The sequence below is a fragment of the Labrus bergylta genome, chromosome 3, assembly GCF_963930695.1.
Source record: "Labrus bergylta chromosome 3, fLabBer1.1, whole genome shotgun sequence".
In the NCBI taxonomy this organism is placed as follows: Eukaryota; Metazoa; Chordata; class Actinopteri; order Labriformes; family Labridae; genus Labrus; species Labrus bergylta.
This window is the reverse complement of record NC_089197.1, coordinates 5,040,560-5,053,813: the sequence shown is the minus strand read 5'-3', so window position 1 is coordinate 5,053,813 and position 13,254 is coordinate 5,040,560. Positions and strand designations below refer to the sequence as shown.

General features: G+C 43.0%; 1 protein-coding gene across 1 annotated transcript; it reads left to right on the top strand.

Annotated features, from left to right (window-relative positions):
- Positions 1 to 312: 312 nt before the first annotated feature.
- LOC109998905 (apoptosis regulator BAX) lies at positions 313 to 10,980 on the top strand. The gene is made up of 6 exons (XM_020653826.3): positions 313 to 442; positions 4,188 to 4,236; positions 4,408 to 4,566; positions 9,162 to 9,294; positions 10,282 to 10,386; positions 10,500 to 10,980. The coding sequence occupies exons 1-6, from the start codon at positions 373 to 375 to the stop codon at positions 10,596 to 10,598; spliced, it is 615 nt and encodes a 204-aa protein (XP_020509482.1). The 5' UTR covers positions 313 to 372; the 3' UTR covers positions 10,599 to 10,980.
- Positions 10,981 to 13,254: the final 2,274 nt, after the last annotated feature.

The window sequence follows — 13,254 nt, the reverse complement described above, 5'->3', positions numbered from 1 at the left end:
TCCGGGCAGAATTTTAACAAAACTCAAAGACTGCTGTGGCTTTCAGCATGCTGCCAAAAAGATGCTGGCAGTAAGATGGAAGCCCCCTCACACTCTTTCTATAAATCAGTGGATCAGCTTATGGATAGAAATTCTGACATTGGAGCTCTCTGTGGCTCGGATGAATCGGGCAGGGCCGACTACTTTAGAAAATATTTTTACCTGCTTTTTGTAAAAGTTAACACTTGTTATGAGTTGACGCTATACAAATAAAAATTGACACTCGGGGAACTGCATTCTTTTGCATTTCCGCATTGGTTTTATTTATTCAGCTCAGCTTCAACTCCAGAGGATGCCTCTCACTTCCCCCGAGCTGACAGAAAGTTTGGAGCCATGGCTGATGGACGAGAAGAGGAGAGGAGAGAAGAAGACCAGGAGCTTCTGGGCGCAGTGGGAGGGGAAGGTATGTGAAGCCATGTCTGCTCTACAGTCCAGCTGTGCAGCTCTTATTCTCCAATATGAACACAACTTTCAAAAGTACTATTCCTTAGGTAACATTATTATTAACAAAGGAGGCACCTTTGTTCTGTGAAAGTGTTCCTCTGCCGTGGAAACAGCATCCTTACGAGAGTGAAACTTAAAGTAATTCAAAGCCTTGAATACCATTAGCCTAGTATGTTTTACCATTGTCATGCAGAAGTTATTTACACATTCAGCTGGCGGAAAGTTTAGGAGCAGCTTCTCCCTGTGAAATGTGAGTAAAGTTCAGCTATGGTTGGGTAGAAAAAGCAGAAGGAAAACAACCTGTTCTGTTAGTGACATACTTGTCACTTCCTCTTCATACTGCACCTAATAACATAAAGGTGAGCAGAGTCCTCAGCTTGAAAATCAGCTGGAGAGATAGAAAGAGTCAAAATATAAAGTGTGTCATTTTAAATACATTTGGTAATGGTCCTAGATAATAATGATTTAGCCATTGTTGATGTGAAAAAGTCAAAATGTGTTTGTATAAAAATCATTACGAATACAAGCATTTGCATGACTAGAGTCATACCTGAAGATGATGAACTTTGTAACATCTGCAAAATATATATTTTTAAAAATCATTATGTATTATAACCAGAAGAGGTTCAGCCAGGCCATGACTGATGATTGGTCTTTCACAGTGTAAGCCTAATTACAAGATACACAAGATCAGAAAAATTATTCTTCCTTGCACAATAAGGTTTGAATGTGAAAATACAATCTTTAGAAAACAAATGAGAGAACAGATATGAGTGTAAGAACATGTTTTCGAAAAGCCTTACCTGATGTAGCTTTTTACCCAATTTCTTTGCAGCATGCGAGATGTTGAGTAAACGTTTGAGACCCCATTCTTTGTACAGATCCACGCTCTGGATCTGTAACAAATTGTACAAGTTTGATTTATATAATCAAATATAGCTAATAACAGGGGCTAGATCAAATGTAAACTTAGCAGAGAGAACATTTCTGCAGTGATGCTAACATGCTCATGTGATCACATCATTTTTTTTAAACCCTGTTTCCAATTAAATTTTTTATATTTATGGACTAGGTCACAGAAAAGTTGTGTATACAAATGATCTTCCATTATATTTACATGTAGACATCAGCTTTCTCTTAGATATGCAACCAGTAAATTAAACATAGCGTAACTGAAGAAGTGGAAGGAATTCTTCTTCAGAGCTGCCCACACCATCTCCACAGCACTTCTGAACAAGATCCTCCCATCAATACTGCAAAGAAACAATCATAAACACGATAGACCGGAATGACAGGTCAGTGAAATAATGCACCTACATGCTGTTTCTCAAGTCATGAGCCTCCTCCTCCTCATCCAGGGAGTGCATGCTGCAACCAGAGTATAGAAAGACATACAATTAGATTTTTTTTTTTCTTTTTTAATCGTTTATTTGAATCAGGGACAGTGTACAAAAAAAACCATTAGTCTCAGAAGAGAAGAGATGCTTTGTACCAGATTTAGCTAGCTAGCTAATTTTCATCTGTTGTCCCTGGGCAGATTATGGCAACAGCAAAATGCAAATCAACCAGTCACACACACATACACATTTTCATAAGATAGAAGAAAGACATAGAACAATTTACAGATATTAAAACATTATGTGTTATGTGTGTCAAAGTTTCCCTGATGACACATTAATGCTGACAAGACTGGTTACTTAAAATCCATTTTTTGACTTCCCAGGTGAAAGTGCAGAAGTTTGTGCAAAGTTTAAGACTAGCTGGAAGACTATTCCATTCTTTAATGGCTTTAAAAGAAAAAAACAGATTGTGCTAAAGCGGAGCCACGTTTAGGAATACTGCAATCTCCGTTAGAGGCAGACCTTGAAGATCTGCTGATCAGCTCAGAGCGAAGTTTCACAAAGCTTTTCAATGGTCGGGGAGAAGCATCATGGATTATTTTGTACACTAAGCGGACATCGGTATAAAAAATTTAATTGTCAAAGCTTAGAATTTTATATTTATCAAGAATATCACAATGTTGATACTGTTGTGGTTTCAATTGACAATTACATTAAACGACATTTCATGGGAGAGAGTGATAGTAACTCCAACACATTCCAGATTATCAGTAGGCACTCTTACTCTTAATCCCTTCTTTAACATAGATCATAACACCACCACCCTTCCCACATTTACGATCTCATCTATAGACAGTATAGCCTGGAACGTTAAAAACACTAGATGGAGTTGTTTGAGTTAACCACGTTTCTAATAGGCACAAATAGTCGAGATTTGAGTCTGATAATAGCTGTTTGAGTTGTTCAGTCTTTGATATAATACTCCTTATGTTTAGGTGTCCTCCAAAAATCCCTTTAGGTTTTACTTTCGGGTCCCAAAGCACCTTCGCATGGTTTACAGTCTGATTTTTTTATTTTATTTTGTTGTTTAATGGTCGCAACGTCTTTGTTTCGTTTCGTGTTAGTCAGTGATGATGCCGAGGGAGAATTGTTTACAAGTCCACACGTGACTTTCTTCAGTTTGTGTACAGTGTTTACCACAGATTTACCGTGCGCTGTATCTAATGGCGTGTCGCCGGTGGAAATATGATGCAGAAGTTCGGGAACTGAAAGAAGACCGCAGTTAGCAGATGTGTATGTAGCATCGTCACCTCCTGCTACTTTGTGGCCTTGGGATCCAGGTGTAGTTTGGAAGCTGTCACCTCGAGGTAGTTGGAAGTCTCTGGGACCAGGATTAAGGTGGATCGCCTATTTCCTTATTAGTGAAGCCTTTAGGACAAGATGCTCCATGTTTGTCATTTGAGAACAGGACGCTGCTGCTCATCTGATATAGACTACAATAACAACTTTATTCTTTTATTCTTTAAAGGCGTTAAGGTTTCTCCTTTCGTCACTTTCGCGCAGGCTGGTCTCGAACTCGTAAATTAGCAAATTAATCTTGTAAAATTACGACTTTATTCTCGTAAATCTCGTCAATTCAGATTTGATTTTCTTTAATGTGGCCTAATCCTCCGTCGTAGCCCCAAAGGCTGCTCAGATAAGAAGCAACAGGACCTGAACCCGGGACAATTTGTTGTCCATACGATCATGCTACGGGCTAAACTTTGCTAACAGGTCGACAACTTTTCTCGCCCTGCATCAGTCAAAGTCTGCCAGAAAAACGTTAGCATGCGTTGCTTACTCATCAGGGGACACTAACGTTATTCTGCTATTCTGGTCGTTATATGATAACGTCAGCTACCTGTCGAGACAGATTTAATGGGTGTTTGGTGAAACAACTCTGTAACTATGATCCACAGTTTTAAACGAGAAAATTATTCACCAGTCCGCAGCATTCAATAATTCCTCTGGTCTGGCTTCTTGTTCAATCACACTCACCTTTTCTCCTCTTAGCTTCATCCAGTCCATCAAACAGTCCATCAAACAGTACAGAGACGGGCTACGTATCTTCATAGTATAAGTGCTGCTGACTGCAGTAGTAAAACGGTACATACTTCTCGCAAGACACAGCCCTATGTCTCTCCTCTTGTTTTTGGAACAGCTCAAGTCAACACCGATATGGTTTTCTTCATTTCATACATGGTCTGCATCATTGTAGTAGAGATATGCCTAAGTGAAGAGTTTATATTAATACTTCTGTATAAATAAGTTTTCAAACGTTTCTAAACTAACTGTACGCTATTATCAATCTTTTCTTCTCTTCAGATGTCATTGATGACCCCATCGTGGATCTGGCTGCAGTGCTCCTCAGAGGGTAAGTTCATCCTCACACATTGAAAAAGTATCCAAATAAAAACGATTCAATCACAGATTTCCTATACAAAGTTATTATTCATGGGCTAATCAGCTCATATAAACTCAAGGTTGACCTTTTGGATATTTTGCCTGAGGGAGACCCAGTGACTTGATTCTTCGCTGGTCCTAGGTATGCGATTGAAAGTATAAAGGCCGAGGAGCCCGGTCGACACGTGTCGCCTGAGGATCTGGGAGGAAGGTCGAGTGAACAACAGGATCCACAAGTCAAAGAAATGGTGGAACAGCTGCTAAAGATCACTGAGCTGAACAGGAACGCCGAGCTCCAACAGTAAGCGCAGCGTCATGTTAAAAAAAGACGCTAGGATCAGATCAGTCAGCAGAGGCCTGTGATAGATTAAGATTTTTAATATGAAACATTTCTTTGAGCTTTTCATTGCTATGAGATGAGATGAGATGATGAGATTCAACTTTATTGTCATTACACATATACAAGTATAGAGTAACGAAATGAGGTTTGGCATCTCACCAGAAGTGCAAATAAGCAGAAAGTGCAATAGTCTGTGCTATGTACAGTAATTCTGTGCTATGTACAGTAATTGCAAAATTTACAGATGTAGCCAAAAAAAGTGAATTATTAGGTAAATCTGGATGGCTGGATTAATGGGATGCAATAAATATAAATAAATGCTATAAATAAGTAAGTAATGCTACAAAATAAGTGTGTTTTTAGGATTATAATATACAGATTAAGATGCAGTGAGCATGCTATACTAATAATATACAGATTAAGATGCAGTGAGCATGTTATACAAGTTTACAGATAATTTAAAGAATATGAACATACTATAATACAATAATACAGATGGATGAGAGATGAGTGTGTGTGTGACCAGGAGGAGTGGTGGGGGGATGATGGGTGTGAGGTGATATGGAGGGGAAAGGGGGGTCAGCAGGGTGCGGAGAGAGAGAGGGAGAGAGAGAGAGAGACAGAGTTCAGAGTTCGGGGGGTAGAGTTCAGTAGAGAAACAGCTCTGGGGAAAAAGCTGTTCCTCAGTCTGCTGGTTCTGGTCCGGAGGCTTCTGAAGCGCCTGCCGGAGGGCAGGAGGGTAAACAGTCTGTGGGCAGGGTGGGAGGAGTCTTTAAGGATGCCATGAGCTCGCCGCAGACAGCGTTTTCTTTGGACATCCTCAATGGCAGGAAGTGGACACCTTGTGATGCGCTGGGCGGTTTTTACCACCCGCTGTAGCGCCTTACGGTCTGCGACAGAGCAGTTTCCGTACCAGACTGAGACACTGCTGGTCAGGATGCTCTCGATCACACAGCGGTAGAAGTTCATCAGTACAGCTGAAGACAGGTGGTGTCTCTTCAGTGTCCTCAGGAAAAAGAGGCGTTGATGAGCCTTCTTAACCAGACTGGAGGTGTTAGTGGACCAGGAGAGGTCCTCTGTGATGTGGGTCCCCAGGAACTTGAAGCTGGAGACACGTTCAACAGCCATCCCGTTGATGTGAATGGGGTTGTGCGTGCTTCCTCTTTCTCTCCTGAAGTCCACGATGATCTCCTTCGTCTTGCTGGTGTTGAGGAGCAGGTTGTTGTCAGCACACCAGACGGCCAGATGCTGTACCTCCTCCCTGTAGGCCGTGTCATCGTTGTTGCTGATGAGGCCAATCACCGCTGTATCGTCCGCAAACTTGATGATGGTGTTGGATCCATGTACAGGTCTGCAGTCGTGGGTGAAGAGGGAGTAGAGGAATGGGCTCAGCACACAGCCCTGTGGTACGCCTGTGTTGAGTGTGATGGTGGTGGAGCAGGTGTGTCCTGACCTAACATACTGGGGTCTGTTGGTCAGAAAGTCCATTATCCAGTGACGGAGGGAGGAGTTGAAGCCCAGGTCTCCGAGTTTAGTGTTCAACTTGGAGGGGATGACAGAGTTGAATGCTGAGCTAAAATCAACAAACAGCATTCGTGCGTATGTGTTGTTATTGTCCAGATGAGTGAGCACAGAGTGCAGCGCAGTGGAGACTGCATCCTCTGTACTCCTATTGCTGCGGTAGGCAAACTGGAATGGGTCCAGTGTGGGTGGGAGGCAGTTTTTCAGGTGTGCTAGGACCAGTCGCTCAAAGCACTTCATTATGATGGGTGTGAGTGCCACAGGGCGGTAGTCGTTCAGGCCTGTCGGGCTGGAGTGTTTCGGCACTGGGACAATGGAGGTGGCTTTGAAGCATGCTGGCACAGCTGCTTGGGCGAGGGACAGGTTGAAGATGTCCGTAAAAACCCCAGTGAGCTGCTCCGCACATGCCCTAAGCACGCGCCCGGGGGTGCCGTCTGGACCAGCAGCCTTTCGAGCGTTGATCCGGCTCAGTGCAGCGTGGACGTCTGTGGAGGTGAGTGAGAGGGGCTGGTTGTCTGCAGGAGGTCTGGTCGTGGTCTGTGTCTCTCTGTTGTCTCTATCGAAACGAGCATAAAAGTGATTTAGCTCGTTCAGGAAGGAGACATCTGTGGTTATCGGAGTGAAGTTTCTGGGTTTATAGTCACTGATGGCCTGGATGCCCTGCCACATGCGTCTGGGGTCGGAGTTGGAGAAGTGTTCCTCTACCTTCAGCTTGTAGCAGTGCTTGGCCTTGATGATGCCCCTCCTCAGGTTTGCCCTGGATACGCTGTAGGCCATTGCATCATCTGATCTGAAGGCGGTGTTGCGGGCCTTCAGCAGGAGACGCACCTCCTTGTTCATCCATGGCTTCTGATTTGGGTACGTGGTGATCTGCTTCCATGTTGTAACACTGTCGATGGTGGTATTGATATAATCCAGCACAGAAGAAGTGTAGGTGTCAATGTCTGTGTGAGAGCCCAAGGTAGCCTGCGAAGCAAACATACTCCAGTCTGTGTGATGGAACTTGTCCTGAAGTACAGAGTCTGTCCCCGCTGGCCACACTTTAATAGTTGTTACTGATGGCTTCACACGTTGGATGAGTGGGGAGTACTTGGGGATGAGGAACAAAGAAAGGTGGTCTGACTGTCCCAGGTGGGGGAGGGGGGTCGTGGTGTAGGCTCCTGCGATGTTTGTGTAAACATGGTCCAAAGTTTTGTTTCCTCTTGTATTGCAGGAAACATGCTGGTGAAATTTAGGGAGCACTGTCTTTAAGTTTGAGTGATTAAAATCACCTGCAACTATAAATGCAGCCTCCGGGTGAGCAGTCTGTTGTTTACTGATAGCGGTGTAAAGTTCCTTCATAGCAGCTTTTGCATCGGCATCAGGGGGGATGTAGGCTGCAGTTACAATAGTGGAGCTGAGCTCCCTTGGCTGATAGAAAGGTCTACATTTAACCATGAGAAACTCAATGTTAGCTGAGCAGTGTCTCCCAATAATGACAGAGTCTGTGCACCAAGCTTTGTTAATATAAATGCACAGCCCTCCTCCTCTGGTCTTACCGGAGTCCTCTGCTGTTCTGTCTGCTCGGTGTGTGTGGCGACCGGCTAGCTTGATAGCATCGTCCGGTACTCCGTTGTTTAGCCATGTTTCCGTGAATATCATGACATTACAGTCCATAATTCTCTTGCTGTGGATGATGCGAAGTCGTAACTCGTCCATTTTGTTCACCAAAGACCGCACATTAGCGAGGAAAATGCTGGGTAACGGGAGACGGTGCGGTGTTAGCTTTAGCTTAGCCCTTATACCTCCGCGCTTCCCCCGCCTTTGTTTACGGTCTCGACGCCGCCTGCGAGCACTTCCGCCCGGCCGGGTAGAGTGCGTAGCCTCGGGTGTTTTGGCGATCTCAGGGATGAGTCGAAGATTGTTGATTAAATCGTCAGGGAGGTGTATTCCGATATCCAAAAGTTCCTGTCGGGTGTAGGATGTTAAGGCGAGGCTGTTCCGTGCGAACAGACCCGAAATTAACAATAAAATTACTGCAAAATTGCAAATCTGAGAGAGACGCTGGGCCTCGCGATGCGCTCGCGCCGCCATCTTGGTCATCCGACAACAGACACTAATTAAAATATTAAAGCCTTGAATTGGTTATACTTAAAGGTATAAAAGTAATGCTTGGTATGGCTTAGAATGACGCTTTCATTTATGTTTTATTTTCTGCACAAGTCAGTTTAATACCATCAAGGCTGCAGCCTGAATAATAAGTCTTTAACTTTCATACACACCAGAGATGGGGACTCGAGTTTGAGACTTGAACTTGAGTTGCTCTTAAGTTGCATAAAGATTTAACCTAGAGACTTCACTTTGACAAGCCCTCTCAGCGACTTTAGACTTCACCTGAACTCGAGGTTTGTGCCCAATCTCTTTATATCGTATATCTGGTGCGTTACCGTAACAAGCTTAATCTCGTTCCCTCCCATCATGTGGAACCCCCACGCGTCATGTGCGCGAGTGGCCACAGATGACAAGATGATGAGCATGTCACCTGGAGCTGCTACTGACAGAACGTCGGCTCAGGCATGAGGTAGTCGTCTGGAAGATGGACTGCCTCAAACGCTTTCTTTGGTCCGGACCAAATACGATGTTTCTCTTTTTGGTTTGGTGCGGTTCGTTTCCACATTGCACTTTTCACAAGAGGCCCTGAAATTTGTAAACAAAACAACGTGTGCAAAGATCGTTCAATCATTGGACAAAAAAGACCTTGCGTGCTGCACTCGTTGTCCTGGGATTGATTTGGTTCATACAGTTATAAACGTTTGCAGAAAGGTTTGAGCAGCAAGAGTGTTTTATACAACGTCAGTTTTATGTTGCGATGCTTTCTGATATGGTCCTCTGCCCAAATATCCAGGAGACAGCGTGTCTCCTCGGCACTCCATGTTGAAACACAACTAATTTTTAGCAAACAACAACACTGTGCTGCTAACCAAACAATTATTTCGGTTAACAGCACTAAAATGAATCCATTGTGACATTAAAGTATTTTCTTGCTGTCATGTCAGACTCATCAACCAGGTTCTAGGCAACTGTGCCCGGGGTATCTTCACGAAGGTGGCCAGAAACAACTTTGCTGATGGCATCAACTGGGGTCGTGTGGTGGCTCTCTTCCATCTGGCCTACAGACTCATCTACAAGGTGATACACTTTTCAAATCCCAAACACAACAGAGCATCACATATTCATGTCGGGGTACTCAATGTCTAAGTTGACGTAGATTTGTCTGTTTTATCCAAATAAATTATGACTCATAGCCTGTATAAGTATAAATATCATCTTATTTATACTTTTAAAGCAATTCCCAAAATATCGTAAATCATTCTCCTAAATCTTCGATTTCCTAAAACGTACCCTGTTAGCGCACTCACACTAGGCAGTCCATACCGTGCCTAAGCACGCTTCACCCCTAAAGTCCAGTTTATTTTACTAGTGTGAGCTCTCCGATCTGTGCTCAAGCGCACTCCCTTGGCCCTAGCACCCTTGAAAGAGGTGTGCTTCAGCATGTTACAGTTCATGCACGAGCACAAGCATGAAGGCGGTACACAACGTCGACAGCCTTCATTATCGAGAAATCTCGGAGTGCTCTGGCTGTTTCTGACTAACATGACTCAAAATAAGACACAAATTCAGTAAAGGAGCTGTCATGTTTTCTGTGTTGTTCTCTGATGTGCAGACGCGGATTCGACCGCTGGTTCCTTGTAAACTAAGCATGCTTCATATTCACGTAAAGCCCAGCATGTGTTGTATGACGACGTCATGTACAAGAGGTAACCGTGCTCATGCCCGGTTAGTCCTGGAGCAGTGTGAGTGTGTGTTCAGAATTTTTATTGGCTTAATTTGATTAGCCTTTATGAAAAAGAAACTAAAAGGACAGAGGTGTTCAGCTCCCAATGAGCAATTTCATTTTAAACAGGGGAACCTTTTGATCTTCTTTTGATTTTCTCTTTTACAAGGAACATTAGTCATCAGCACAGTTGCTTGCAATTGGCTGGCGATGGATCAATGTTGGATCTTTGTAGATGATATAACAAAGAGTAATATCTTTTACCTGCTTTTTTGTAAAGTTTCTTGAGATAACATTTGTAACATGTAGGTTGGTAATATTCATTTGTTTTTATTTCAAAGGCGATAACAAGCAACCATCTAGAGAACATCAAAATCATCTTCAGCTGGTTTCTTCAGGTCATCAGAGAGCAGCTCCACACCTGGCTCGTACAGCAGGGAGGCTGGGTGAGTGATGGATGGTCTGTAAGGACCTGTCAATCATGTGCTTAATTCATTTCTCACATATTGACCTGTCAGTAGGGTCCAAAGCTCTAATCCTGCTCTCTGTACCTTTCCAGGAGGGGGTGATCCGTGGGATTTCTCGCTGGAGGACAGTAGCCATAGTAGCATCAGTAGTATTAGTGGCAACTTTTGTTTACTACAGGAGAACACGCTGAGATCTGCAGACCTCACAACCAGGACCGCAGTGCCATCACTTTGGGAAACGCCACTGCATAATAGAGCCAGTTTCTAGAAACATTTACGACCACTCCTAAGCCTCCATTTCAAACAACCACAAAAAAATAACAATTTAAGTGAACTTATTAACACGTTCATAAATCCAGGCAAGAAATGCAAATCAAGCTAAATAACCACACTCGAAAAATAACGCACACACTCGTTTTGGAGTTGGTCTGCCGTCAGATTTAAATTCATCTTGCTGCTGTAGATAAAAGACACATCCTACGAATCAGTGATGCTTTCTGGGTTCATTGGGTGTTTCGGGGTCTCGCAACATTAGTGTCTGAAGTTTTGCACATAAAATCAGAGTTGACTTCCTGCCCTCTGTCTGCATGTGTTTTGTTTGTTTGACTTCCTGGCTTGACAGACAGTAGTCGGAGTCAGGAAGGCCATTAGTTAACTGGGTACACCTGAGTCCATCAGGACTCACCTTATTTGAGTGGCTTCCTAAAATCTCTCTCCCCTCTTCCTCTCAGGACCCCACCAGCTGGTTTGCATTTGTTTCCACACATTACATTCATGACTGATTCTAGGGCGAAAAGGAAGGTCAGAAGATTATAGAAGAAGAGGCAGCAAAAAACACAGGATTTTTGTGAGAAGACGAGACAAGAGAGATGGACACATTTTGCAGGGCTTCCACTTAGCACTTCCAGTGAAGCTGATCAGACACCAGAGGACAGGCCTGCAGACCACAGAAGGATGAGAAGAGCAAAAATGTGTCACAGCAGAAAACTAAAGAAGCTGGAGTAGAAGGTCAAAGACACAGTGGAAGATAACTTAAAGAGGTCATATTCTGCCCTTTTTGTGGTTCATATATTTAATCTATGTACCTACTAAAGTATGTTCACAATAGCTAAAGTTCAGAAAAAGTGTCTGTTTTCATGAACTGCCGCTCCATGCACCTGCTCGCTTCTGACTCTCTCTCTAAGGCTCTGAAGTGCCCACGTTCAGAGTCCCCACGTGTGCCACGTCTGATCTGATTGGTAGGCCTGTCGGCTCTGCAGTAATTGGTCAGTGGCTCAGCACGGAAATGTCACGCCCCTTTTACCATATTGGGAATGCAGCCACTTTGGCTCCGAGGGGAGCAAAAACAAAGAGAGTCAAACCACACCTGCAGCAAGCAGCTGCACAAAACGGGAAAATACATTGCTTGAAGTTTGGTGTTTTAATACCCACGTGTATTTATTTTTGTTATTTATATTTTTTTCCTTCACTGCCTCCCACCGGAGATGGTGCCGAAGTACTTTAAGTCCTATGTAGATGTTTTTGGGTCACTCCGTGTAAATGTATATGCAATGTGAAGCTACGAGCTAAAGAGCACTACCATTTGCCTGCTAAAACAAAAATGCAGCTCGAGACAAGGACAATTTTGTCCGCCACTTGTCCTTAGCGCTTATTTATGGTGCGTTCTAATTTGATAACTCCTTTGTGCAAACTCGAGTAGAGAAGGGTTGGAGCTGTGTCGCTGGAGGAGAGCGGAGGAGTCAGTGTGTCCGAGGTGTCACCAAACAGCAGTTTGTTTTGGTTTCATGCTGGTTTAAGTTCATGAAAAAGTAATTTAATGTTTTTTTGTTTTTTTTAACTCTGTCCAAAATGTTTAGAGCAATCATAAGAATATTGATTTTAGTTTAAATTCTGAAGTTAAACCACTTCTTTGATAAAGATTATGAGGTCCCTTGTTAGGATTTCAGATTTGATTGTTTTTAACCGGACCCAATAGCAAAACCTGCTCACAGGGTAAAGAGGAAAAGGAGATGGAAGGCAATGATGACCTAAATATGGGCTGGTGGGAGAAGGCACATGATGAAATATTCACAAGAGTTGCACAAACAAACAATACCACATGGAGAAGGTAAACAACCTGAATGCGTTTGACCAGGGTTTTAAAAGCAGCCACTGATGATGGTTAAATGAGTCGCAGGTGTGTGAGTACCGGGAGATCCAGGAACAACGCCCAGTCTCTGAAAACACAACGGCAGCTCAGAGAAATAACACAGTGCACCAAAAAGCAAAATAAAAATGTTCAGAACCACCACATCACTATCACAAAAAGTTTTAGTATGGATAAAGTGTGAGGGACATCTGATTGTTAGGGAAACGTTTCTTTACTTACAAATACATTTTTAATCATATTCAGACAGTGTCCATTTAATAAAATCATGACCAATAATAATACAGATTTAATGCCTGAGGTGGAAAATATGTTTTTCTGGGAGAGCAATATCTACTTAATGTTGTGTGGTGTTCAGAAAAGTAAAACATTTTGGTAAAAAAATCTAAAAATGTCAAAGCCAAAATCGTTCCAGTTTCGTGGAATGACTAATTCATTAGTGCAGCGGTACAGTAAATAGTCATTTTTTATTTACATGCAACTGTAGTGTCAGATGTTCATTCATAAACTGTGTCCCCCAGAGTTGCAAAAGTACAAAACAAACATATAAACAGGCTTAACTTACCTAATGTTAATACGTATGGGTGATTGCAGTGTGGCAGCTTGTCACAGAGTCCAGCCCATTTCTTTTACTTCTCTATCATCAAAAAATGTTCCCGTTATGACGCAAAAACAAGCTTTGTTATCGTGAGATATATGGA

Excerpts from the sequence above, each read along its gene's own strand:
- LOC109998905 (XM_020653826.3), top strand. The coding sequence starts at position 373 with ATGGCTGATGGACGAGAAGAGGAGAGGAGAGAAGAAGACCAGGAGCTT. Across the intron at positions 4,237-4,407 it reads GCTGCAGTGCTCCTCAGAGG|GTATGCGATTGAAAGTATAA; the intron begins GTAAGTTCATCC and ends CGCTGGTCCTAG. Across the intron at positions 9,295-10,281 it reads CCTACAGACTCATCTACAAG|GCGATAACAAGCAACCATCT; the intron begins GTGATACACTTT and ends TTTATTTCAAAG.